We start from the raw sequence: 27,483 nt of genomic DNA on the forward strand, positions 1-27,483 counted from the left end.
CTCTGATCCAGCGGGGTGCACCTATCGCGGCCGAGTTTGATCGATGGCGCTCTAGGCGGCCCGCCGTGCATCTCCATGATTGACGGAGGTGACGTTCGGGCCGCTTCCCACTCTTACACAATGCCGCGCTAGGGATGAAGACTCTATGGCAGGCGTTGCTGCGCTCGCCGGTGGCTGCAGACGCGTTTGTTAGCAACGGCGGAAGTCGCGCGGGATTTGGGAGCGTGTTTTCTTTGCGCGGGAAGAGGAAAGAGCGTTTGGAGCTTGCGGAATGGAGGCGGTGTCAAATGGGTGTAAAATGGTGTTCCCGGAACGTGCCACTGAGCTCTTCGGAGGTGGTTGTTTGATTCGTTTAGCAAGGAGACGTTTAGCAAGGGATTCAGAAGCTGGGAAGGCATAATTTGAAATTGCCAAGTGCGCATACTAACAGCACGGCGCTGGGACCTCTGACAATTAAAATTCGGCCTAGCAAATCACAGGGTTTGTTTACAAAGCTGATAATTAAGCTAAGGCTGCAGCCTTGAAACACTTGGGAGCAAGCCCTATTGGATTCAGCGGGACCTACTACTGAGTAAACAATAATTTCCAAAAGGATTTTGGTGATGTACAGAATTAGTCTTGACTTACAATTTTTTGTAATTTGATATATACCAGCGTGCTGGATATGTACAGAACACAAAGTTGTGCAGTCTAACTTGGCTTGGATCCAGAATTAGCTTTGTCTGCCTTCTTGAAACAAAGGGCTTTTTGTGTGGGAGAGATGCAGAGACAAGGGTTTGCATTAGTTTGATTTTAGCCAATGCTGATAAGAACTGAAAGTTTTAAGAAACTGACTTGCCCATCAGACACCACAAATGAAGAACTCGGTGGGGAAAGCTCCCAAAGAATGCTGCACACCAGAAGCCCCATGGCAGAGCTCATCCTGCCCCCTGAAGGCTTTATCAGTATTACCAACAAGGTGCCTTTTTGTATTGTTTTTCAATGCCTGCTAAAACCTTTTTTCTTTAGACGAGCATGCATTAATGTGATCCTTCACAATAAAATGAAGTTGTACTTTTTAGTTTCAGCAGTTCCATTTCTTGACCTCTTATACAGTGAGTGATGGTCGCAAGTCTCAGCACTGTTGATTTAGAACACATTCCTGATTCAGGAGTATTGCAGCCAGCCTAGTACCGATAGCTGGCACTGATCTTAATAACCCACAAAACAAACTCCTAGACAAAAGTGATCTTGTATAGTAATGCTAGTAAAGTTATGTATTACTGTATTGCATTTGCATATAAATAAAATCTAACAAAAAATCCAACAGAAACAAGATCCCAAAGACAACATGTTTCTGAATAAAAACAACAGGATTCTGTGACCCCTTAAAAGGCAACCATCTTATTGCAGCATGATGAGTATTTGACCAGCCTACTTTTTAGAATAGATCATCAGGTGTATGAAGCAGACATGCAGCTCAGAGGTCTGTACAAAATATCCCAGTGAAAACATTGTGTTGAATCTTGCAGCAGGATTGTCTGAGCTGCAGGTGCAAGGGCAACACGTGCCTTTCCTGCTGTAGCCAAGTGCATCTTAGTGTAATCTCCTTTGCTTTAATAAATCTAGCTTAAGGCATCATTGTAGGGCTGGAGATATCAGAAAGCAAACAGAAATCCTGAGAGAAGAGAACAAAGCCTATCAACAGAAAAGATGCTAGTTTCACCGATGGCTGAGAGAAACAAGGAAACCATCCTCGAGGTGCTGGCTGACTATGTGGATGATACAAGCTCATCTTTTGGGCTTGAACTGGGATCTGGCACAGGACAGCATGTGGTGCACTTTGCTCAGGCCTTGCCCACGGTCATCTGGCAACCCTCAGAGATCAGCCCAGCTTCTCAACAGAGGTACACTGGGGCCTGTGGTGACAGCAAGGGATGGGTGTTGTAGTAGTGTGTGGACCATGCTTTCCCTTGGCCCCAGCAGAATGTTGGCACAAAATCGGCACTAAAAAGAACTGGCTCTTAGTCCTTGTTTATAGTCAGCCAAAAGAGACTGTCACAAACCATACGGCAGCTTCTGTTCAGTTGCCTGGAAATGCCTTTCCAAGAAATAGCTAGACTGTTCTGCATTGGACAGATCCTAGCTGTGCATATATTCTTGGTAAAAAAGAAAGGCTTGCGGCTGAAGCAGTAACGGCATGTGTACATTTAAACAGAATAATGAGAACTTATTGATGGCAACCTGTCTTGGACTATACAATAATCTGGCAATAAAACAGTATTTGCCAAGGTAGATGCATTTTTTAAAAACTTGGTTTTAATACCTGGTGTTGCTTTGACTGCTTAGCCTGGGTCTGTGGATTGTGGGTAGATTAAAATTATCATGGTTAATGTGCACTAGATTACAGTATGAGAAATAAGGATATGTTTTTTTGAATTGTGGTATGACAAACATGAACAAACGGTTGGCGAACATCCAAGGGGTTTTCCAGACGTTCCTTCATTACATTTTATTTTATTGTTAGCTATTCCTGCAATTTACAATTTTCAAAACATGCACAAGGGTGAGGATAAAATTGTAACAGCATTTCGTAGGTGGCATCTTGGCCTGTGCAAAAATCATCTGGCGCAAACAGCTTAAGTTAACAGATGGAGTAAAGAGGGTATTGTGTGGGGTATTCCTTTTCAAATAGCAATAACATTTCTGATAGTCATTGCTCACCAAGACATGTTGGGAGGGATGAGGACAAAAACTGAAGGGCATAAAATGGCATGGGAGATTGTGCCAGTGTGCTGTATTGCTTGTCGCTAGCGTCACATACACATGTGATTTGAGTGCCTGTGTCATTTACACTGACCATAATTCACAGAGCAGTCACACCTGAAATCTTAGCGCTGTCACTTGGAAAAATCATAAAAATGTGTCCACCCCTTTAACTTGGAGAATCAATGTTGGATGCATGTATCATACCCTTGTCTAGCCTTTCTCTGGTTCAGAGAAAGAAGTTACATACATTTCCCACTAGCATCCCACTATATTGCCTGACTGTATTTCAAACCCAGTGCTGCTTTTGTTGTGGGGCCAGAGGGAAGGAAACTGGAGAAAGTAATTCTCCCCATTTTTTTATTATGGCCTTACACACAAAAGTAAGAATCTTCCATCTTTTCCCACAGCATCTCTGCTTACATCCAAGCCACCAAGGTGACCAATGTCCGAGAACCCCTTGCCATAGATGTAACACAGCCATGGGACCAGTGGGCTGGCGTGAGTCAAGGCTGTTGTGACTTCATCATTATTATTAACCTGTTGCACATGACTGATCAAGGCCTGGAGGTATGACAAAGCACTTAGGCCAATATTATGGAAACTGACCTCTGCAAAGGATCTTATTCAACAGATAACCTTTTGTGTTACAGGGAATGTTTAAAGGCATAGGACAACTGCTGAAACCTGGAGGCATTTGCTTGGCCTACGGGGTGAGTATAGGAAAACCATCCATTACAGCTTAAGCTCAGTGGGAAGGCAATCACAGGCAAAGTCCCGTTTGCCAGGATTCCCCATCTGGCCTGCAAGGTCATATTTCATTACATCTAGGTATGGGTGGGGCTTGCTAGAAGTCTTGATTTGTGCCTGACCACCACCTCCTTGTTGAGAGCCTTTGAATTGATCACTCTCCCTCCACATCAGCCAATAGGAAGGCCGAGTGCTTCTGCTTATTGCTTTGCTCGGATGCGTAAGAGTTTTGTGCACCCAAGCCCAGCTCTAAGCAGTATCCACCACCACCAACTTGATGGAAAAGGAGAACCTCAAGGTTGGAAAGCAGCTCATATTTTGATCCAGTTCTCCCACAAGACTTCTTGCTCTTCGGCAAACGTGCGCATGAGTCTTACAGCACAATGCCTCCTCAGAAGTAAATCCTACTGAATTCAATGGGGCTTGCTCAAGGGTCACTGGTGTTAGGCTTGTTGACTTCGTTCTAGACCTTTGCCCTAAGATCCCCATAGAATGCTGGCCCGGAGTTAATTCCCACTCTGCTTCCACTCCACAGCCCTTCGCCGTTAATGGGATTATCCTTCCAGAGTGCAATGTGCAACTGGATAACATGCTCCAGGCCAGGTATGTTAGAGCTGAAGGACTGGATTTCATCTCTTGCCTCCTTTGTGGTGACCACCAAAGCCCTAGTGAGATCAAGGCGGGATGGGGGAAGGCTACTTGGAAAGTTCCCCTTGATTTATTTCCTATTTACATGTTGTATAATAGCACTGAAGATGGACAACAGGGCAATATTGTTAGGTGATGAAGATGAGCTACAGGCAGAGACCGTGTTTAGCCTACTGCTTCTCCTTCCTTGGGAAAGGCTGTAAGGATTTCGTTGTGACGAGGCCATGATCTACTTTTAACATGTTATGCTTTTAAAATGGCAGAAATCCTGAGTGGGGACTGAGAGATGTGGAGGAGCTTCGTCAACTGGCAAACATTAATGCACTCCGGCTTGAGCGCATGGTAAGAGGCTGAGGTCAGCCTACAACATTGTAGGGGGCAATGAAATAGAACTGCAGAAACCACAACCACCACTTCCCACTCTTGCTCTTTGTTTCCTGGGAAGGGGGATCCCACCAGCTCTGCAGTTTTTCCCATAGGCTTCCATTTGGCTCATCCTCCCTCATGCAATGACTCAGCGCCTATTTTTCTTCCTTAGCTGGAGATGCCTGAATACACCAAATGTTTGATCTTTCGGCGGAGGGAGTTATGATCTCTGGCTACGGAAAAGTCAAAGGAGGACTGCCCTATTTATATGGATGGGTGCGGAAATTAAATTAAGAAAAAGAAATGGATGCTTCTGCAACTTCTTTGGGGGAGGGGGGAAGAACGATTTCAGAATGGCTTTAGGAAATTCTATTCTCTGCGCTGCCCCAGGATGACGAATGCCTCCTGTACCCCCTTCTAAGACCTTGCATGCACCGGTGGTCACAACCCACCAACTCACAACCCACCAACTTTTAACCCAAAGTCTACGAGGAAGCACAGACTGAAAAAAGTTTTAAATACTTTATTGTCACTGGTTCCATTCTGCCTACACCAGCACTAAACACAAGAGATGAGTCTTCAAAAGCAGCGAGCATAAGTAGGGCAGAGGAAGGGGAGAAGAAACGCAGGCCTGGAGCAGGCTGTGTTCAATGTCGTGGGTTCTCCAAAGGGATTGAGAAGAGACATGGAGGGCTGTGAGATCATGGAGGGGGAGGGGGCAGTGGTGTTGGAGGTGAAGGCCACTTGATTGGCAAGATGCAACCATAGAATGTACTAAAGGGGAGGGGGGGGGGAGAAGGATGTAGGCCCAGATCATGCTGTGGGCTGGACCCATTTACTCTGGCTTTGGAGCATGCTTAAATGCAGTTTCCAATGAGAAGAGCAGCTCTCCAACCTGTAATGGCGCACATAGGAGGCACTCCTTGAGAAGTCTGCTCTGCTACCCAGCCAACACAAAGCTAGGAGGATCAGGCAGTGGGCTACTCTCTCTCTCTCCACAGCCAAGGAACAGTGCATAAGGTTATTTGAGCACAGGTGTCTCTCGCTCCTCCCAGAAGGCTCACTTAGTGAGGGATGGAGGGGGGAGGTACAGGTAGCCAACGGGAAACTACCTAGGACAGCGGGGGCTCAGCTCTCCGTTCCCCAGGGTGGGGATGGCGCAAGGTAATAGCAATGGTGTAGCGAGTACAGCAGTGACCAACAGATGGTAGTGTTACAATGTCTTAGAAACCCACCCCTCCCTTTCCTCATAAGCCAAGAGATTAGTCAAAGGAGATCAGCTGAGCCTCTCCGCTGCCGCCTTGTGCCTGTTGCACCTGGACTGGAGCCTGCTGAGGAGGCTGCTGCTGCTGGGGAGGTCCTCCAGGAGGTGCCATCTGTAAGGAGGCAAACAGGGAAGCGAGTAAGGAGGTCTTGTTTAAAAAGGCATCCTCCTCCCCCATTTAAAGCTACTGTAGTAATGGTCCTCCAACCCATGGATTGGCACAGAGGCTAAAAAGCCAAACCATGTTGAGCTGAAGGAATTCAGGGCATCAGCCTAACATAAAATGAAGAAGTCGCCAAAACAGTTGCCCCCAAAGTGGCTGGTCGAAGACTCACCTGCTGATACATAGGCTGCTGTCCTGACAGGTAAGGCTGCTGGGGTGGCAGGTTACTCAAACCCTGTTCCTGGCCAGGGAGGGTTGACATGAGGTTCTGGCAGGAAAAGAAGAGGGCATAAGACTTTCCGCCAATCCACATGGCTCCATTCATAACAGGAGTCAGCCTGGAGCTTAGGGGTGGCTTTGCTGCCTCTATGCACATACAAGAATTCCCTTCCAGTCCTGTCTGCTGGCTGCCCTCACACTGGAAACTGGAGAAGGCGCACAGCGCAACAGTTTCAAGGAGTCTCTCACCTGCATATTGTAGGGCTGGTAGCCCATGGAGACCGACTGATTGCCCATGTAACCCTGCGGCGCTTGTGTCATGGCTGGGATCGCCTGGGTCTGGGAAGGGGCAGCTGCGTTCTGAAAGGTTAAGGAGGCAGGAATGGGTAAGAAGTCTAGACAAACTTCAACACACAAGCAAGAACACACAGGGAGAAACTTTTGCTACTTGCAAGCTGGCAAAGACTATATTCCACTCTTCCTCCAAGGAGGTCAAGGCGGCATGTACAGTCCTCTCCACTTTATTCACATAGGTGCTATAGGTAAGGCGGAGAGCTTGCTACTTGCACTATGCTTGATGGCTATGGGAAGACTTGAACCTGGACTTCCCAGGTCCAAATCCAAATGCTTGAACCACAACAAACATAATGCGATGAACTGGACTGTAGACCATTGAAGCTGATGCAATGATTCTTATTTTTTTGTCTTTTATGTTGCCACAGGGCTCCATTATTTTTGCTGCAACAGACTTAATTTGGCTACCCTTCCGAAAATGGTTTAAAATAGGTGCTTCAGCTAAATAATAACAGAAGCATCACCGCTAGAATGATTCGAACTTGGATCTTCTCCGTCCTAGTCAAACACTAAAGACATCACCACACTGGCTTGAACTCTCCCCCCTCCACTTTCACAGCAGCACATATAATCTGCTGGGATTTAATCCCCCGATTTGGGGCAGAGGAAATTTGGGCTGCGGGTCAAACTTGCCTGGTAGCCTTGGGTAGGTGTAGGTTGGTAGGAAGAATAGGCAGGATTCGTGGTGGGCACAGCCTGCCCTTGCGGAGCTGCCTGGGCATTATTAGTGTTTGCTGAGTACATGTAGGTGCTCACCATGTTGGGATCTGAAATACAGATGAAATATGAGAAAAGGACAGCCTTCCGAGACCAGGCCAGCTAGCCCAGTACCCCGTTTCAGATGCTTTCAGCTAACACATTCCCCCTCCATCCTATTGCTCTTACCTGTTCCTGCCACAGGCATTGCAGTGTATGGTCCGGTGCTGCCCTGGGCAGGCTGGCTCATGTACACTGTGTGCATAGGTGAGCCCTCCACAGAGCCTGCTGGGCTGAAGGTGCCTGGGAAGCTTGTGGGGCCTGATGGCTGGTAGATCACCCCGCCAGCAGGAGGCATGGCCTGCAGCTACAGAGACAGGAAGCAGGTTAAGAGAGGGACGGCGACTTGGCTGATGTATTTGCAAAGAGAACAGCCACTCAAGGGAAGAGGAGGAGGGATTCTCGGCCTCTCCACCCGTCATACCTGAGCATACGGCAAGGAGAAAGCAGGCATCTGGGCCCGCATTTGGATCGTTTGCTTCTGCTGCTCCAGCCGCATCTGGCGCTCCTTCTCTTGCTCCTGAAGGCGCTGGATCGCCAACTGCCGTTGCATCTCCAGGTATTCCTACAAGTTGGAGAAGAACATGGGATGCGTTACAACATGGGAGCCATGGGGTTTCATGCTTTACTAGGCTGCACCGCTTGCAAACCATTTTGCGGAGGGCAGATGTACCTATTGTACCGGACACACTTGGCACCGGCCACCTCACCTGTTTCTTCTGCCGCATAATCTCAAGCTTCTGGGCTAGCTGGATCTGGCGCTGGCGCTCGGCCTCCTCGGCAGCGCGGCGCAGCTTCTCCCGGTGTTCCTCCCGCAGAGCGTTCAGGGCTCCCCGCGCATCCCGGATCTGGGCAAGTTTATCTTGAAGTCCTTCATAGTACACTGGGTGGGGGGAAGGGGCGAAAAAGGCGTAGTCAGAAGCCCCACCTCCATGAGATCCACAGGAGGTATAGCACTGAGGTGCAGTGCCGAGGGCCTTCTGGCGGTTCCTCGCTGCGAGAAGCCAAGTTACAGGGAACCAGGCAGAGGGCCTTCTCAGTAGTGGTACCCTTCCTGTGGAATGCCCTCCCACCAGATGTCAAAGAGAAAAACAACTACCAGACTTTTAGAAGACATCCGAAAGCAGCCCTGTTTTGGGAAGCTTTTAATGTTTAACAGGTTATTGTATTTTAGTGTTTTGTTGGAAGCCGCCCAGAGTGGCTGGGAAAACCCAGCCAGATGGGCTGGGTATAAGTAATAAAAATATTATATTATAGCTCTCACCTCAAGGAAAGCAGGGCAGACTCCTCAGCGTGGGCCAAAGGCATCATGCCATCTTCCCTTCCTTCCCACCCCAAAAAGTGGAAAGGAAGCCCCAATGCCCATTTTGGTTCAACGCAAGGAAGTCAATTAACCACCTATGATTTAACAGGGAGAGAGGCGATCCCAACTGTGCTACAAGCTCCTCCCGCAGGTCTCTGCCAACATTAAGGGCCGGGGCCCTGGGAACTTACGGCGGCGCTCATCCAACTGGTTCAGCAGCTCCAGGAGCTGAGGGTGCATGCTGTTGATGGACTGGAAGAGCGAGAGCACGGCGGAGTCATTGGTGATGCTCCGGCCCCGCAGGTGGTTGCTCTTCATGCGGTTGACGAAGGTGGTGACGGCGTTCTGCAGAGCCTTCAGGAACTGGTCGTGGCTCTCATCTGTCTCACCGTTTTGGTATTGCTGCTGGGGAGACCATCAGAGAGAGATGGGGAGACCATTAACTGGAAGCCGCAATTCCAACTAAGTTAAAGCTCAACCGAGTTCATTTTTCAATGTGGCTTCAGCTGCCTTGGGTTACCCCTGTCCTGTTTCCCTGCAAGGCGATGCATCTCCTGTAAAAACCTAAAACCTCCAGACTGTTCAAATGCAGCACAGAAAGCTTGCCGCACTCCGTGCCCGGCCTCCACTGCTCACATTGGAGAAAGAAACAGCAGTTGCTCACCAGCTGGCAACCATTTCAGGAAAAAACCAAACAAACCCAGCAGCTGAGCCTAATTCTGCCTTACTGTGGAGCATCCCAAGAGCACACAGGAAAGGAAGGCTGCTCTTACCTCCACCACACTGAGCGGGGCAGGCTGGACCTCGGTGTTCTGGGTTGCTGGCTCCCCCATGGATAGCGGGGCTGAAGGGGTGGGGCTCTTGCGCACCTCCTCCTGCTTCTTCTCCCAGTAGTTGCGGTTCAGGTACCGAGCCAACTGCAAGGAGATGTTGGGAAACAGGAAGCAAGCTGGTTGTCACTAGCCAGAGTGCCGCTGATACCAGCAAACTACAAAATGGCATATGGGGATGGGGGGTCTTACCTCAGGGTCAATGTCCTCGGCCAGAGGTGCAGAGGAGTTCTGAAATAAGACACATATTACAGGATTAACCACCCATGCAAAGATGAGTACCCCCACTGCCTCCCCTTCCCTTAGGAGATCAAGCTTGAAACGCTGCCTGTTTCAAGCTTCAAGGCCTGAGGGGATTTGTGAGCAGAAGGAGCTGCTGAAGCAAGGTGACAGGAAAAGCCAACACCCATTCTCTTCCTCTCCCATGGACTTGGCTGGACTTACCAAAGAACCACAGAATGTTCATGACATGGGAGAAGTGTCTAAATGGCAAAAGGGGAAATCTCTCCAGGTGGGTGGGCACTTACCACAGGTGAGGAATAGAGGGTGTTGACTGGTGGAGCCGATGAGGTGACTGGTGTCGGCTCAGCCTTGGGGTATGTGGAATACGTGCTTTTCTGTCTCTGCAGAGGAAAAGTAATAGGGAGAACGATATAGGAATGCTTCACCGATTCCTGAACTTGCACAGCAAGCCAGGAACCACTTTTGCAGTCAGCCAGCAAGCCAGAAGTTGATCGGGAATGAAGCATGAAGCATGCCTCCTGACAGTTACCAGCCACGTCTGGGCATCTCAGAATGGCACAAATAAGTGTGCAGTTAGTGATGAAATTAAGATTCACCCAGAATCAGCATGGTCTTTATCTGCTCTTAATTAGACAACAAAATGGGAAAGTTAGTGCAGCATTTTAATTAACTGAACACGACATAACGTGTACGTTTTCCGGAATCGCGTCTGGTAGTTGCAAACACCCGATTGGCAAAGTACCCAACAATTAAAATGCCTCCTTTTGGCAGTGGAGAGATGACATCAGCACAAGTTTCCCATATTTGAGGACTAGGCTGTTGCAGGGAAAGGAGTTTATGCAGATCACTGAGCTACCTAAGCTCTTTGGGCGCTACAAGGCAGTCAACCCTGCGGGGTACCTCCGAGTATTAATGTCACAGGAATCCCCCCCTAATTCTCAAGACACAAACCATCCTTTCCTTCTCCTCTGCCTCTGACTGGGAGAGTGCAATGGCCAGCTGCAGCTCCTCCTCCTCCTGCAGGGCAGTTTCATCACGCTTGGGAGGCAGCTGAGGGCAGAAGAAACAGCAGTCACTGTAACCCGGGTGAAGAGGTGACGGGTGAAGCTGGAGCCCCATCCCTTGCCATCACAGACAAGTGCTCACCTGGGACTGCTGGGAAAGAGGGCTGGTCAGGTACTCAGGAGGAAGCTCCGTGGTTGCAGTTCCTTTCCCTTCTGCTTTCCTGTGTATACAGAGAAGCCAGGATCATGACCACAGCTGAACTGCAATCTGGTGGTCAGCCAGGGGTTTGGGGGGGAAGAGAGGGCCACTGAAACCTGCTCTGTTGGTCTGCAATAAGCCAATTAGCTCTTTCTCTTTAAGCTGCAACTTGCCAGACTACAGTGGAACCTTGGTTCTCGAACTTAATCTGTTCGACTCCTGAAACAGTTCGAAAACCAAGGCACAGCTTCCTATTGGCTGCAGGTGCTTCCTGCACTCAAGCGGAAGCTGTGTTGGACGTTCGGCTTCTGAAAAACATTCGAAAAACAGAATACTTACTTCCGAGTTTTCGGCATTCGGGAGCCAAAACGTACGAGTACCAAGGCATTCAAGAACCAAGGTACGACTGTATTCAGTTTACTGTTAGAGGAATAAGAACTCTCTCCCTCCAGAGTATGCACATGTAGAAAGAAAGGCTGCCAAAAAAAACCCTCATTCTTCCCCAACCTTTCTATGCCAATGACCCTCTTCATTAGCTGAGCTCCGATACTTACTTGTTGAGATGCTCGTAGCAGGGCTCACACACACGCACCTCCTTCTCTATGCCGAACTTGGGAATGGTGGAATACTTGGAGGAGCACTTCCCGCAGAAAATCTGCCCACAAGCCCGGCAGTGGTGCTGCGAACACAGGGAGAGGTCAAGAATAGAAGCCCGCTAGAATTTAAATCTCCCGGCCACCGCCTCCTCTTGCTGCCATTATAACATGGCTCTGTGTCATGTCAGCTGCCACAGGAAAGGAGCTCCAGGTCGGGACAGGGAGCTGCACCACTCACCTTACGAGTCACCACCCCAAACTGGACTCTGCACCGGTGACACTCCTCTGCGTCCACCCAGTCTGGGGCCTGCCGCACAGAAACAAAGCAAGTATTGGGTAACAAAAAGGCCGTCACAAAGCCTTGAAGTGATCCTAAGAACCCGAAAAAAGCACCCCCAAGAGCAGCAGTATTTGAGGAGGGATCCCAGATAGAGAAAATGCATGTGTAACATAAAGAGGCAGTAAAAACTAAATAGATGGTTCTCTTCCCGAACTGGAATTCTGGCCATTCTTGGGATACTCTTGTCAGTGATCCATGCTCTGATAGCCTCACAGTTAAGACTACTGCAATGCATTCTATGTGGAGCTGCCCTAGAAGATGGTTAGGAGGCTGCAGATAGTGTAGAATGCCGCTGCTTGTTTACTGAATGAGATGCAAAGACAGAGTCGCATTAAATCAATTTTCTGTGATCTGCACCAGCTAGCTATTTGATTCCAAGTCTACTTCAAGGTATTAATATTGGCTTATATTACAATAAATGACTTGGGACCCAAGTATATGTTTGAGTTCTTCACTCATTGTGTGCCACTTGCAAGCTAATATCTGTGGAAGGGGCCCTTCTTGTGGTTCCACCCCTGAGTAGTGCTTGGTATGTAGGGTGTGGTTGTGTGAGAGTATATGTCCCGGGGCAAAATCCTAAAAAAAAAAAGCTCAGCAACTTCAATTCTAAAAAAAGCTCAACAATTCTGGTCGGCCCTTGTGCATGTTCACTTCATCAAATCTGGCCCTCTTTGAAAAATAAGTTTGGGTACCCCTGGGTTATGAGCAATCAGATTCCGTAACAATCTATTAGAAGTATTTACTTTCTGCTGTTGCTTTTAATGTTGGCTTTAGTTCTGCACATTTTTTTACCTTTTGTGAACCACCCTGGGATGCTGTTGTGAAGAACATTATAAAAACGAGATAAGCAAGTAAGTAACACAATTAGCTTCTATGATTCTACTTCCCACAGCCCACAATGTACAAATCGAATGGGATACATTCTATTTTTGCTATCACCCACCCCCAGGCAGCTGGATTTTCACTGGAGACTGATTCAGGCCAAACTCAGCAACAGAAGTATCAAGACAGGTTATAATTACCACAAAAAAGTCCAAATCATTTCCATATGTGAGGCGTGCCCCTTTCCCAACTGGGACACTCACCCTTTCTGCTGCAAACATGGCATCACTCTCCTTGAATTCTGGGAAAACGTGACCTGCAGGAAGATCAACAATGTCACTCTGTTGGGCTCTTCAACCACTGGCGCCTGCTGGTACTTGGGATGGGGGCACCAAGTGACAGACCTGAGAAGCTGTGTACAAATGCACACAAGCCATTCACCTGCTCACCACGTTCCCTTTCCCAGCCAAAGAAAACATGACATCCCCACAAAGGTACTGAAGGGATGAGGCTAGAGCGATTGGCCTAGATTGGCCTTCCAGAATTAAGTCCAACCAACCGCCTGACCCATAGTCCAACATACCATAATATCACAAGTGACAAAGATCACAGGAATTCTTCTCGGCTCTGGAAGCTACTGTGTTCCGTTAGGGCTTATACCTAAGACACTGACATGCTACATGGAAGCCGGTCATTGCTGTTTCTTAAATCAAATGCACCAGGTGCTTTCTCCAGATCCCCAACTGAACATACTCCGTCTCCCCCCGCCCCCTTCTTCACAGCACAGGTCACTCATCCTTACCTTCAACCTTCATGATCTGGTAAGTGTCCTGCACCACCTTGTACTTGGGTTCATTGCGGAAGGCATGAGCCCATGCCTGGATCAAGTACAGGATCTTGTTGCGAACATTGGCTTCAACTTGTCTCTGTAGAAATGTGCAGAGCCAGGATCAGGCAATATGCCCAATGGAAACGAACCCACAATCTTCCAAGGGAACAGCATAAGCGCAATTTAACTGGGAAATGACGCTCGGAGAAATGCCCCTTGCCATCTAGTATCAGAAACCCAACCTCAGTTATTCTCTTTGCTTGCTACCTGTATATTCGTCTTCTACTAGGGGTGGGAAGGACAGAAAGAGTGGTTTTCCTTGTAAATTTCCTCCTGCTGGAAAGGAACTCCATGTTTGGCCTATGAGGGTGCTTCGCTGTTTATAAATTTGGATTTCTTTTTCTTTAAACAGCTGCTTACGGGGAGGAGAAACAGCCAAAAAGCTCCTACCTTCAGCAATTCCTTCAACTCCTCCATGGTCTGTTTGTTAGCCACTTCATCGTGAACTGTTTGACCACAGTTCTTTACCACAGATTCCAAGACCTACAAGGAAAATATATTCATGAGTATGCACTGTCGCTGACCAAATATTCAAAGAGGTGCCCTGCTGAATCAGGTCAAAAGCCTATCTAATCAAGTATCCTGTTTCCCCCAGTAGCCAACCAGATGTCCTTGGAAATACCACCAGCAACAAATACAAATGCAACAGCCCTTTCCCACAGTTTTCCCCCAGAGGACTGATATTGAGAGGCATACCGCCTCTGGTATTAGAGGAACTGATAGCTTTATCCTCCAGGAATCTGTCTAATCCCCTTTTAATGTTGCCCTAGTTACAAGTAATTAGCAGCAGAAGTTCTGGTCCTCCTTTGATCAAAAAGTGGGCTGGCTGCACATCTGTCTCGCAAGGTTAGGGAAAGAAAGCTTCTCTCGTTGACCTGGGAGAGTGACTACACCCTGAGGAAGTTGTGTTCACTTTAGCTTACCTCTAGTGCGTAGAGAGCCACGTGTGGATTCTTGTCGTTGACTTTCTTCTTTATTGCACCAACAGCATATTTAGCCCTGGACAACAAAATGTGAAGAATAACAACTCAGTCTAACGGCAGCATACAAGGACCCGTTGTCATTCTGAAGCCACCCCAAAATCCCTGCTCTCATGAAATATAATAGCAGCGCTTATAATGGAAGAGGAAAAAGTGTCAAATGTGTCAAGATTCGAAGCTAAATTATTAGGCTAATCTATAACTGTTCCATTTACCAATCAAAATCACTGATGTGTGAGGCAGTGAATATCTTGCACGTCTGTGAGTTTACTACGTAATGCGGAAACTGCTGTGTGATGAAAGAATATGCTTCATTTTCTTAAGTATCAGTAGTTGTAGAAAACACTTGGAAATACATGCAGTGCCTTCTCTACCTATTCTTTTCTACAGATACCTTCCTTGTCAAATATTTTCAGACAATTATTAAAGCAGAACACACAGAACCAAGCCAATATAAGCAAACATAATTGTCACATAATTATTATTTTCCTTTTGCACAAGAGCTGGAACTTCCTAGTTGACAGCATGTCTCTAGTTTCACAGGACAAGAAACCCACAAAACAATTTCCTCATCTCCTTCAGCCGAGGACATATATCTAGAAGAGCAGATCTCGTATGTAGTTTTAACAGTTGTTCTGTTAATAAATACACTAATAAATACACTGGGATGAGATGGAATTTTAAGACCCAAAAAGACTGACATTAATAGATGACTTAATTGACTGTCGTGAAAATCCATTTTTCTGAAGAAAATTTACAGCTACTCAGAAGATATACCTTCCAGACACTAAGCTGAACCAATGCTCACACCAGTACAACATGACAGTGCTCAGCAACACCAAGTCCTTCTCAGTAAACAATGACAGCAGCCAAATTGTTGGGGGCCACCAGAAATCACCTGGTGGGGGGGTCCACACATGGCCCACATGTTATTTACCTCTGCATTAGTTTCATAGACACAGAGCATGCCATAGTAGCAACAGTGTTGGCTTTGGATGTGGAAACCCCCAGGTTCAAATTTCTGCTCACCCTTGAGGCTCAAAGGATGAACCTGGGCAACCACAAATACTCAGCTTACTCTACCGCAAAGGGCAGTTGCGAGGTTAAAATGTGGGACAGCTCAGTGTCCTAAACCTATCAATAAACCTTGATGCTTATGGAGTGAAGAAAGATTGACATCAGCACTTACTGGGTGTCACCCTGACGAATCATATCGCAAATCTGGAGGATGGACTCCCAGTCTGTCTCCAGCAGAAGCTGACTGGTAGCTTTATCTAAAATACATAGAAATAATCATTAACCATTCAGGTCAAATGCTAATATAGTTATTTGCTTTGGGAGTCTGTTGGACAAATAAAACATACTTGGTATTTGTTGGTAGAGTACACCAGAAATTTGAGAACCTAGAGCATTTTGTTTTGTTCACCTAACAGTATCTTGCAAAATAGCTTACATGTCTATGCTTGGCATCAGCCCTTTGTATGTGGATTATAATTTTATTGAGTAATTTCAGTTGCATGGAATGGATGGTGAGTGGGATTGGGTGAGTGGTTGTATGAATGATGTGCATTATTTTGGTTGAAATTTTATGTTGTACTGTATTGCCTTGTAACATTCTCTGACTTTATAAGTGATATTATGTTTATGATGTATGGTATATAGAAATGGATATTGTTTATGAATTTGTTTTGTTTATATATAAATCATTTTATATGGTTTTTATTTTAATTATTGTGTTTCTAAATTTATTTTTATCTATTGTAAACTGTTGAGATTTTCATATAGTTTGCAATCTGTAAATGGAAACAACTGTTATGTTGCTGCTAAATGGTGGCCCCTTACGAAGAGCATTTCTAACCCCCAATAGCACAGTCAGTATTACTTGCAGAGCACACTTGCTGTCTAGTGACCCTGCCCATGTTTGCTACTCCAACTCTGCCATCCACAAAGCCTAATTATTTGCAACTGCTTCTGTGCATTTTCATCCTCTCACTTAATTGTCAAAAAATTTACTGTAAGATTCTTTGACTTATTTCTCTTTCTTTTGCTTATGTTACTCTAAAGTTCAATGTTCATGGACAGCACTATATAAAAATTGGCACTGGAGCTCATAATCTAATGACAATTGTGTGCCCATCCCCCATCCCCCTTTTCTTGTTTTCTGGTAAGCAATGTTATTGCCACCCCCACAGCAGCTGACACATTTCAAACTCCTTCCCCATGTGACATCTGCCCTAAATGCACCACTGTGTGCTCTCTTGATTCAGTCAGCTGAGAGTTCTGTTCTTGCCCTGTCACTTCCTGGATTGTTAGTCACCTTGCAGAGCCTGATTTTAGTAATAGTGGTGAGATCAGAAGTGTTGTACTGTAAAAACATATAAAGCTTTTCATTTCTCAAAAGACTGTTAACTTTTCCCCAGAATTCAAAAAGGGCCAGATTAATCAGTTTAAACAAACACCACAGCTCTGATCCAGCGATAACCCCTTCATTCGTCAATGAATATGTGTTTTTGTGTGTGTGTGACTTGTTTATTTTTCTAAGGCTTGTATCCAATGCTATTTGTGTTCAGAGTATATCCACTGAGCTTTCCGAACGTGGCTTAGATCCAATGCACCCACACTGAGTAGGGCGACACTGGTTAAAACCCCAAACGCCCATTTTCGAGATCAAAGGGCAGCAAAAGGAATGTTGTCATCCTGTCTGTGTCTGGCAGAGGAAGTCGGTTACAGCTGCTAGGCCCAAACACGGTTTTGTTTTTCCGTTGGGAGCTTCAATCTGGGCGTATGTGGAGCGACCACAGTGAATAGCCATAGGGAAATTAATTGGGGCGGGAGGGGGGATGGGCAGCGAACAGAGAAGCAGCTTTCAGGGAGAAAAAAACCTATTTGGCTTCCAGCGTAATGGGAGCTGAAAAGGGAGGTCCTCCGCGGAAGAGCTCTGGGCTTCGACGTTCCCCACAGGAGCTCAGCCCGAAGAAGCGCAGCACTGGGCGAAGGTGGGGAGAGGAAGGCGAAGGGTCAGAACACCCCACCCAGGTATTTGGGGTCACAGGTCAAGGGGGCAGGACGCTGCCGGGACTCCCCCCCCCCCGCGCCCAGTACCTAGAAGCCGCTCGAAGGTGCCGCCGCCTCGCCCCATGGTGATCCCCGTCGAAGAGCAGGTAGCACCGACCGCTGGATCTGGTTCGCCTCGGAAACCCGCTTCCGCAGCCTAGGCCCCGCTTCCGGCTTCCGCGGAGCGCCGAGGCGGGACTTCCGGCGGCAGCCATTTGGCGATTGGCGGACGTGGCGACCGGAGCGGCGTGTCGGTCCAGGAACGGATGGGTTCGTGGCCGGGAGGAAGCGGTCGCCTCTAGTTGCTATGGTGATGGCCAGCGGCGGCGGCGGCTCCACTTACTTGCTTCTGGGGGGTTCGGGCGCGGGCAAGACCCTGCTGGTGAAGCGGCTGCAGAATATCCCCTCGCGGCTGGGAGGAGGGCCGGGGCTGGGGGGGGGGGGCGGGCAGAGAAGGCGGAGGAGGAAGCGCGGAGGCTGCCTAGGGTGGAAAGGGGTGGTGGGTGAGCTGCATCTCTCTGGCCTGTGTGGTGTAGTGGTTAAGAGCCGTAGACTCCTAATCTGGTGAACCCGGTTCGCTTCCCCGCTCCTCCACGTGCAGCTGCTGGGTGACCTTGGGCCAGTCACACTTCTCTGAAGTCTCTCAGCCCCACTCACCTCACAGAGTGTTTGTTGTGGGGGAGGAAGGGAAAAGAGATTGTTAGCCGCTTTGAGACTCCTCGGGTAGTGATAAAGCGGAATATCAAATCCAAACTCTTCTTCTTCTTGTGTCCCTCTTGCTGGTCATCCATGCCTGCCTGGCAGTGTGAGTAGGCACAAGTTTGTGCAAAAGCCATGGAGGGAGGGAGAGGGGGAGGAGATAGTTCCTGGTGACACAAAGTTAAGTGTGATGGGAGGATGGCTTCATGACAACAGACCCTTCCCGGGAGGGCTGCCATATTTTGAAAAGCAAAACTTCCACTTTTAACTATGGATCACTACAACTCTACCAATGAAAAAAGGAGGACGTGCCCTGGGAAAAGAGGACATATGGCAACCCCACTCCAATCCTCTCTCCTGGGGGTTGAGGGAAACCCTTGCACCTGTTTGGGCTCTGTGCTGTGTTGTACCGAACCTTTTTCCATTCCAATCCCACCACTTTCCTTAACAGTCTCTGCACAGCTGAGCTCCAAAGATGGCGCCAAAGACCTTGGGGAGCCGCCAGCTACTCTGCCTACGGTATGGCCTTTCTTGTCTTTGGTTTGGTTCTTGTGGCTCAGCAGATGTGGCTCAGCTGTAGAGCATGTGCTCTGCAAGCAGAAGATGCCAGCAGGTTTGCTCCTGAACATCTTGTTCAAAGGAACTTGAGTAGCATCGGTAGGAAAGAACCACTGTCAGCCCGAGTAAATATTGCCCAGCTAGCCCACCAACAGTATGACTTGGCATAAAGCAGTTTCTTTTATTCCGATTGGTACAGGATGTTGTGGTACCCAGATTAGAGATGATTTACTACTCCTGACGTGAACACGTGGCAAAATCTTTAACAGAAGCAAATTGTGGTAAAGATAAGGGCATTGCTGTGGTCACACTAGCTAATGTTTTACACTTCTGTCGTCAATGAAATCAAACTTCATTGAGCAAATTTCATTGATGAAATTGAACACTGTATATGCAGATTGGTTTATTTCAGAGTGGTTTTTGCTTGTGTGATAATGGCCGGTAGGTGGCTCTCAGGGAGTGGTTGTTCTAAGACAGGCCCCAACCTCTTCCTATAGTTTCTGCTGTGATTACCTTTGTTGCATTTTGTCACTCTTCTTGGTACAAAGGATACACTTTTTATATAGCTTGTATAGCTTACACATGGCTGTGTGTTGTAGTCGGCTTACAGTTCGTTGCACACTGCAAAACTATTATCACGTTACCCTGTCCCCAGCCTCCTGCAAGTATTAATATTGCTCCAAATATTTTCAAAATAAGCTTGGAGAAGCTCAGCAACTTTAGGAAAAGAAGCAATTGTACACAAGGAGAGGACATAGTTCAGTGGTATGTATAAGGCAAGACCACATTCAGCATTTTGGGGTTTCTGGGCAACACACCATCAATAAAAACAACCAAGAAACTTTTAGTGCTCTTAAGACACTGGTTAAAACTATTGAAACTATTAAGCACAGTGGTTTTGATCACACAAACATTCCTAGAGCCCTCTGCCCAGATGAGTCATGTAAATACACTGGTACCTCAGGTTACATATGCTTCAGGTTACAGACTCCGCTAACCCAGAAATAGTGCTTCAGGTTAAGAACTTTGCTTAAGGATGAGAACAGAAATTGTGCTCTGGCGGCGTGTCGGCAGCAGGAGGCCCCATTAGCTAAACTGGTGCTTCAGGTTAAGAACAGTTTCAGGTTAAGTACAGACGTCCCGAACGAATTAAGTACTTAACCTGAGGTACCACTGTAAACTAAGCCTCAAACTAAATTAGTTTGTTTTAAAACAACACTTTGACCAACTCTCTGTGATGTAGCTAAAGGGTAGCTTCACCATTCTCTATACCGGTACTCCCTGGGAACACTGTTATTTCACACCCCGCAGCTCTTAGGCTACCTACACAAAATGACACTTTTACAGTCTGCATTAGTCTACAACAGGCTGCTTGATCCATGAGATGTGTACACTGTGATCCCATAAATGTCTACTGAGAAGCAAATCCCATTGAATTCAGTGGGACTTGCTGCCAGTAGAAGACTTCAAACCTATGCACGTATTTGGGAGTAAGACACATTGAGTTCTTTAACTTCCAACTAAGTATGCACAGGTTTGCACTGTCATTATAAGGTAGCAGTAGCTTGTTTTGAGAATTGTAACTGTATCTCCAGCTTATCGGGCTTTTTGAGTGCATGGAAGAGCTCCAATCAGATTCTTCCAGTGCCAAGAGTTGAGTCATGCTTGACAGAAGTACCTTGAAAGAAGTACCTTTGCCTGTGTTGTGAATAACAGCTCAGTTACCCACCAACTTACAAGTCTAATAGGTGGTTGTCCCTTTGCAGGTTGGCACAAACCTTACTGACCTTCAAATCCGAAAGAAAATCACAATTCGTGAACTGGGAGGATGCATGGGCCCCATCTGGTCTAGTTATTACAGTGACTGTTGCTGCGTCCTGGTAAGGGAAATCTGTCCACTTCTGTAGCTGTTTGCTACTCTTAATTACTTACCGTATTTGTTGCTCTATAAGACTCACTTTTTCCCTCCTAAAAAGTAAGGGGAAATGTGTGTGCGTCTTATGGAGTGAATGCAGGCTGCGCAGCTATCCCAGAAGCCAGAACAGCAAGAGGGATCGCTGCTTTCACTACGCAGCGATCCCTCTTGTTGTTCTGGCTTCTGAGATTCAGAATATTTTTTTTCTTGTTTTCCTCCTCCCAAAACTAGGTGCGTCTTGTGGTCTGGTGCGTCTTATAGAGCGAAAAATACGGTACTTTCATTAAAAATGAAAGCATAGGGTCTGAAGGGCCTGGAACATCAGCATGTCCTGCACCTCCTCCTTGGCAGCCCTATGTACAATACTTCCACTTAGAAAAAATAACTCAAATTTCTAGAAAATCTTGCTCTGACCAGAGAATAACTAGGCAGTTTGTATGCTGCAGCACCTCAGTGGTTCATGCATATTTCCAAATTCTTCTGGCTATGCTGTGTTGGAAAACTCTGGAACTTTAGTTTTTCACTTTGGGGCTCCCTTTGAATCATTCTCTTTTTCTTTCTGTCTCTCCTGCAGTACATGATTGATGCTGCTAAGCCTACGCAAATCTCCTCATCCTGCATCCAGCTTCTGTCACTTCTTTCTGCTGAGCAGCTAGCATCAGTCCCTGTACTCATCATTTTCAACAAGATGTAAGCGATATTTAACTTTAATCTCTGGGCAGAGGACTCTGGAAGAGGGGGAGCAGAATTTGATGGGCTTCAGTGACTATTGGTAGCCAATGGCAAGGCAGTGGGACGATGACTACCTGCAGCTATCAGAATGGGGATATTTTAATTTTCAGTTGATTTCCAACCTGCTCACAATGTTCCACTGCAGGGCTTCTTATTGGAAACCGTTCAGCAGGCAGTAAAAAGTGTGTGACTACTGTTTTCTCTCTCTACTTGGACTTTAGTGACCTACCCTGCTATATGTCCCTTGTGGAGATGAAGTCATTGTTCCGAATCCAGGATATCATTGCCTGTGCCAAGCAGCCCATCACTGTTGTAGAGACCAGTGCGCGTGATGGCAATGGCTTATCCAACGTGATGCAGTGGTTTCATTCTACAACCCAATGTGATTGAAGCTGGAGATTGGACATGGAGCAGCAGAAAGAGAGCTAGGCAACATTCCTAGTCTTATCACTTAGGAAGTGGCAGCTAGCAAAATTTATAGCCAGCAAAACTTAATAGTTCCCTGCAGGCAGTGGAAACAACATTGCTGCTATGGACTTTGGATGTAGTTTGAACCCAAAAGTAAATATTTTCCTATTTAAATCATTCAGTATATTGCCTCTTCTGTTTTGCATGTGCTACTAGGATGCTGGAAGAGAATGCTTCTATGGAAGGGGAGGACAAACTACATGTTTGTCTCATCCATTTATTTTAATTAAGGTCTTCATTTCTCACAGTCCAAGTTCCCATGGCGTCTGTGCCAGTTCTCAAATTCCTTCTGTGGCTTAGAGCCTCTTTGCAGGATTCTTTGTTCATGCAATGAATGCAGAGTTGTTAACAAAGGATCCTAAAGGTACCTCTTGGTTTCAGGGATAATGTAACTTTTACACAATATAATATAGAATAAATTTCTCCCTTCAGGTATTCACGCAACAGCAATTGCAACTGGCCTGTGGAATGTGGTTGTGTGGCAAGGGCACCTATTTGATTATATGTGGCATGAAACTTACCTTCTGCCATATCCTTTTGTGACATTGTTAATTGCATGTCATTCTCACTAACCATTGCCATTTACACCGAACCCCATGCCCCTTGCTTTATCTGCTACAATGGCAAGATCTTTGATTAACAGAATGGTGAAAAGGCAATGGATCCATTTGTCCATCCATCCTGTACATCAGTGAAGAAGCGACTTGCTTGGACTAATTTTCTGTGCCGAGCCCTGCCTCCTTTTGCCCAGAATCAATCACAGACTTTGGGCCATGTGAAGGAGGTAACACTTTGGAAGTTTAAAGGATGAAAGGGGTGGCTATTTTTAAGCACCTGATGGAATAAAATCGGGGTGACTAATTTTTAGATGGTTAGGACAGAACCAATCTGGGGAGTTTCCTTGGGAAGGTATTTTGAGCTAAGCAGTGTAACACTGCCAAGAAAAGACTTTAAATGTTCAGGAAATGGTCCAGAAGCAATTGGGGGGGTGGGATCAAACTAAGATACATTTAAGCATAAAAGTACATTTAAACTAAGAAATCTTGAAAAAGAAGATGGTGATCTGTTATATTATCATCAGCTATAATCTATGCTGTTTTTTTGACAATTATTGTCTCTCAAAGCTACTCAGATCAATAATAATAAAACGATGTACTGCCACCAGGTTCACAAACAAGGGGAACAGCAAAAGAGGAAAGGATTGGGCAGGGGAGAAGATGAAGGAGTGAAACCAAATCTTCACAAGTAGAATCACAGAATTGTAGTGTTGGGAGGGACCCTGAGGTTCATTTAGTCCAACCCCTGCAATGCAGGAATATGCAGTGCAGGAATATGCTGCTGTCCCATACAGGGATCAAACCTGCCACCTTGGCATTATCAGCACCAAACTCTAACCAACTGAGCTATCCAGGCTTCACGAACAGCTGTAATTGGGTAGTTTTTCAAAAGAGAATGTTTTTAATAACACCAAATCAAGCTGTCCTGGTAAAAATGGCATCCTGCCAACAAATGTCTTACAATCCTCTTATTGTGCTTCTGTGGCCCTATAAATCCACTGTGCATAGCCCAAAAGGAAGGGCCATTACAATTCTTTAAAATTCAGTGTTTGGTTCTTTTTTAAATATCATTAGTTTCTGTATGCTTCAAGTACTTGGGTCCAGCTCAAGGAACATTTCAATTTGCCTGTTCATGGAAGCTGGAACTGCCAGCAAATATTAAGAATTGATGTTATTGGGCTGAAGATGGATGAGATTCTCATGATCTTCTGAACACAGAGAAGCTTGAAGGCAGGCAAGAGGAGACCGACATTTCCAGCAGCGCAGGCTATTCCTCAGAGCATTCCTAGAGCAGCCGACATCAATCCTCCGTCTCACAAAGAGCATTTCAGGCAAAAGTTCATCTTGCCGATCCACTGATATACTGTTGGATTGAAAGGGAAATTTCAGCTGCCATTGTTATTAGAGAACTGGTTTTATTTTTACAATCAGAATAATGGTCCTAAATATGCACCACTCAGCAACAATATCTATATTTTTCAGTTCTTCCTTTTAGTGCTCTTTTACGTTCCTCACTTACCAGAATGGCTGTTAGTAATACACCCTCCACCTCTAATCTTGCTTGTAAATTATTGCCTTGGGAGTGTGCTGGGAAGTGAACAGAAGAGCTAAGAGATTGCCAGCATCCAAGGACAAACAAGATGCAACAGTGGCACAATCCTGTGTTAGCGGATCATGCCAAATTCCTATTAAGCAGAGTGGTGGTAATTTAAAATGAAACCTAGGCGATTCTCCCACCTGCTCTCCCCCCCCCCCCCGCCCCCAATTTATTTTTGGCAGGCACTGTTTCTGATGGAAGAAAAAAACAACTTGGAGAAAAGTACAGGCAGAGCAAGAGTTCAGCACCCCTCCCACTTTCCTGTGCTGCACTTTAAATTGCTCCCCTGCCCTGTTTCATAGGAAATTGATAGCAATCAGATTCCCTCCAATCTGCTACCATCATATCTTGCTTGCCCCCAAGGTCCTGCAATTTACTTCCATCAATTTAATTTCCTAGTGAAATACATTTTCAAAAATGGACTGCATTTCCTTTCTCTCTGTGTGTACATATGCATACATTAAGAAGTAACAGGAGAGAGCGCTGCAACACAGCCAGCTTGTCTCATTACCAGTCTCTGCAGATGTTTTGCTTATATAAAATCCACACATAAGCAGGGCGAGAAGGTGGGGAGTATGCAAAGCTCTTGCCATCCTCATCACCTCCCAGAAACTGCAGGGCCAGTCTCCTGTATTCGTGGAGGCTCACTGCACAATTCAGACAAGGTAAGATCAAGGTGCTTTGATGCATCATTCAAAAGCACCCTGCCTGCCAGGCACAAACTGCACAGGCAAGAAGCCACAGGCTATGTGGGCTTAGGGGTCATCGGGTAAGCAGGAAGCAAAGGGAGAGGAGAAAAAGTTTCCTAATATCCAGCATGTTTTGGACCTCTCTGGTCCTTCATCAGGAAGTTACAAACTTCTGTTATACTGTCTCCACTTTCCTTCTACAGTACCTTTTTCTCCTACCTTTTTGCTTCCTCTGCCCCGCCCCATTAGCCTCCACTGCACCTGCATGGGCTCAGTGTAAGGTGTACACCAGCTTTGGCTAAGGCACTAGCCCATTATGTATGTATGTGCTACCCTGCCAAGCAGCTTGGCAGCAGCATCTTGTCAGTTCCATGGAGCTCCTCAATAGTCTTACCTCACCTTCAACTGCCCCCAAAGCCTTACCTCATCTTCAGTTGCTGCATTCTCATTTCCCATATATAGTATGAAGCTTCTGAATGAGAAACATCTTGTCTTCCCCTTCCTGGAACGTTAGAGACATTAAGGTGAGTTGCGGGAAAGTGGCTTTCTTGAACAAATGATAGCGATGTTAGGAATCTATAAAAAAAGTTGAAACAAATGCGATCTGTGCTCACTTCATCCAGCTCAAGGAAACATTTCCATTTGCCTTTCCATGGCAGCTGTGATTGCTTGCAATTGGTAAGAATGGACGTTCTGGGACTGAAGGTGGATGAGATTACTGTGAAATTTCTTGAACAGGAAGAAGCTTGAAGGGAGGCAACAGGAGACTGACATTTTCAGCAGCATGGGCCTGTTTGCCATTCCTGGAGGGCTTAAAATCTATTCTGCCATCTCCCAAGAAGCATTTCAGGCAGATAATAAAAGTTTGTAATGCACATTGCTTTTTCCTAACTGCTGTAGGGGTCTACTGCAAGTTTAATCTATTTATTATTAGTGAAGTGTCCTGCCATTATGACTAGCATGATTCATGCAGACAAAGGGACTGTTCACAGCAGGAACCTAATGTGGAAGATGCATCTGTAGAATTTTGTATACAAGCACTTTGCGTGAGCACACACATACACACAGCTGTCTTCAGAAATATCTTTCAATGGAAGCTGAGAAACCAAGTATGCTTCTATTGCACTGCTTTTCACCACAGGGGAAATAATCCTTCATTCATTCATTCATTCAGGGAAAGAAACAGACTGCAGCCCATTTGCTTTGGTTCCAATAAATTCCAAGAACTAAGGGTCCAATTCTTAAGGCCCCACTCAGCATGGTACTCATATTCTCTGACAAAGCAGGAATTAGCAGCACTTTCAGGTCTCGGAACTACACAGGAGAAAGCAAGACTCCACTCACATTGGCAATCTGCTCCTTCAGCAGGGTAATGATTTTCCGCTGACCTTTCACCACTTGGAAGTTGAGGTAGATCACAGCTCTGCAAAATCACAAAGGCGCGGGACAGAATGAGCACAGAGAGATGTTAAGTGAGAAATGCGCAGAAGAGTAATATGCACACCAGGGATGTGGAACAGATTGGTGACAGAACTGATCCATCATGCTCTGCCCTCATACAGAGAAAAGGGAGGGCACTAAACCCTTGTGATCCATTGCGCAGTCAGAAATCCTGGGTGTTGGCGCATCTAAGATACTCCTTCCCATGAGTATATTGGTGCCTCAGCCTCTGACAGCTTTGAGATGCACATTCCATTAGGTATGGTTAGCTGGACACAGAAACACCCCCAAATTTCCTTCTCTGGATTGCATCGTAACTGGATTACGTAACACAGGGGTAACTAATGTGGTGCCCCTCCAAATGTTGTGCAGCTTCCATCAGCCCCAGCCAGATGGCCAGTTGCCACAGATGTTGGAAATGGGAATCCAGCAACAAATGAAGGCCACCAAATAGGAAATTGTGGTGGTGCTGGAACAGCATATGGCATCAACAGTGGTAAAGAAAAGCTTGAAATGTGCAGGTTATATTTACAGGTTTAGTAAGTTGCATTAGTGCTAGCTTATGAGGTACCCCAGCTTGATAAGGGGAGGTGTTCCACTGTGGAAGCCATCAACCTTTTACAGAAGAGAACAGCTCTGAGCACTGGCTGATGCTACTGAAGCTGAACTATGCTGAGAACGGCACACAATCAGCCTTCCTTCCAATTATATCACAAGTTGAGGTATATGCCATTCCTGGTAAACCCTGTACGGTATTCACCAAACTACTTTGATTTTTTTGGGTTGGGAAGGGAGAAACCATTTATGGCTTTCTAAGCTTAGATAAATAATGGAGTCTTTCCAACTTACAGCAAAATTCCAGCTATCAAAAACAGGAAGAAGCTATTTTGGATCAGGTGCTGGTGGATCCAGGTAAACCAGGTGAGGTTTGGGTTGGATTTCTCCAGCCTCAGAACCCAGGTCTTCCCAGACTCATAGATGGTCTCATGGTCTCGGAAGGGTCCACATATCTTAGATGGTTTAACTCTGGATGGACAAAGAGCAGGTCTGCATCAAAGAGCTATTCAAAAGACTGTTGCTCTACTTGGCATACAAAAGCTACACACCTAATCATTTTGTTTTTACAACATTTATACAGCATTTTTCGACAATTTACAAAGCCATTTGTAGCATAAAAATGTAAGTTCAAAGGTGAACGTCACTGATTATTTGGCCAAAATGACACCACAAGAGGGAGATACCAGCAGGCTTGAGAAAACCTAAAGGTTTGCAGAAATGCAAAAACAAAACAACCTTTAGACAG

The 27,483-nt window shown here is 46.2% G+C and overlaps 4 protein-coding genes and 1 long non-coding RNA gene across 15 annotated transcripts in view; 3 read left to right on the top strand and 2 right to left on the bottom strand.

Moving 5' to 3' along the window:
* The first annotated feature begins 177 nt into the window (after positions 1-177).
* LOC310672678 (methyltransferase-like 26 B) lies at positions 178-5,305 on the top strand. Of its 2 annotated transcripts, none has more exons than XM_083430223.1 (7): positions 178-335; positions 1,627-1,886; positions 3,156-3,315; positions 3,399-3,458; positions 4,031-4,098; positions 4,407-4,485; positions 4,682-5,305. In XM_083430223.1, exons 1-7 carry the CDS (start codon positions 288-290, stop codon positions 4,733-4,735), a joined length of 729 nt encoding a protein of 242 aa, XP_083286349.1. In that variant the 5' UTR covers positions 178-287; the 3' UTR covers positions 4,736-5,305. The 2 variants fall into 2 exon arrangements, with proteins under 2 accessions (XP_083286349.1, XP_083286350.1); XM_083430224.1 differs by lacking the exon at positions 178-335 and adding an exon at positions 1,427-1,465.
* Positions 5,018-17,720, bottom strand: HGS (hepatocyte growth factor-regulated tyrosine kinase substrate). 4 transcript variants are annotated; one of them, XM_083430181.1, is made up of 21 exons: positions 17,574-17,720; positions 15,661-15,745; positions 14,415-14,490; positions 13,882-13,974; positions 13,405-13,528; positions 12,866-12,918; positions 11,679-11,747; positions 11,399-11,523; positions 10,788-10,866; positions 10,593-10,691; positions 9,926-10,021; positions 9,591-9,629; positions 9,342-9,485; positions 8,760-8,970; positions 7,976-8,148; positions 7,690-7,830; positions 7,395-7,572; positions 7,143-7,276; positions 6,405-6,515; positions 6,109-6,204; positions 5,018-5,885 (listed from the first exon to the last, which is right to left on the bottom strand). In XM_083430181.1, exons 1-21 carry the CDS (start codon positions 17,608-17,610, stop codon positions 5,772-5,774), a joined length of 2,277 nt encoding a protein of 758 aa, XP_083286307.1. In that variant the 5' UTR covers positions 17,611-17,720; the 3' UTR covers positions 5,018-5,771. The 4 variants fall into 4 exon arrangements, with proteins under 4 accessions (XP_083286307.1, XP_083286306.1, XP_083286305.1 ...); XM_083430180.1 differs by having other exon boundaries at positions 8,760-8,973; XM_083430179.1 differs by having other exon boundaries at positions 12,803-12,918.
* Positions 17,721-17,731: 11 nt separating this feature from the next.
* Positions 17,732-21,826, top strand: ARL16 (ARF like GTPase 16). The gene is made up of 5 exons (XM_083430245.1): positions 17,732-17,923; positions 18,685-18,743; positions 20,549-20,662; positions 21,272-21,387; positions 21,651-21,826. The coding sequence occupies exons 1-5, from the start codon at positions 17,833-17,835 to the stop codon at positions 21,817-21,819; spliced, it is 549 nt and encodes a 182-aa protein (XP_083286371.1). The 5' UTR covers positions 17,732-17,832; the 3' UTR covers positions 21,820-21,826.
* A 1,506-nt stretch (positions 21,827-23,332) lies between these two features.
* TMC6 (transmembrane channel like 6) overlaps positions 23,333-27,483 on the bottom strand; it is a 30,328-nt gene continuing 26,177 nt past the window's right edge. For 6 of the 7 annotated variants that reach the window (XM_083430171.1, XM_083430173.1, XM_083430174.1 and 3 more), the window contains 4 exons: positions 27,030-27,206; positions 26,085-26,163; positions 25,164-25,242; positions 23,333-23,817 (listed from right to left, as the gene is read on the bottom strand). In XM_083430171.1, the coding sequence (XP_083286297.1) occupies positions 25,186-25,242; positions 26,085-26,163; positions 27,030-27,206 (313 nt within the window). In that variant the 3' untranslated portion in view covers positions 23,333-23,817; positions 25,164-25,185. Of the gene's footprint in view, positions 23,821-25,163; positions 25,243-26,084; positions 26,164-27,029; positions 27,207-27,483 lie in introns of all 7 variants that reach the window. The other variant, XM_083430172.1, reaches the window with a different exon arrangement.
* Positions 25,203-25,617, top strand: LOC310672696. The gene is made up of 2 exons (XR_014508730.1): positions 25,203-25,264; positions 25,400-25,617. It is a non-coding gene; the product is annotated as an uncharacterized lncRNA (long non-coding RNA).

The sequence above is a fragment of the Podarcis tiliguerta genome (assembly GCF_965153285.1).
Source record: "Podarcis tiliguerta genome assembly, chromosome: 2".
Lineage (NCBI taxonomy): Eukaryota > Metazoa > Chordata > Lepidosauria > Squamata > Lacertidae > Podarcis > Podarcis tiliguerta.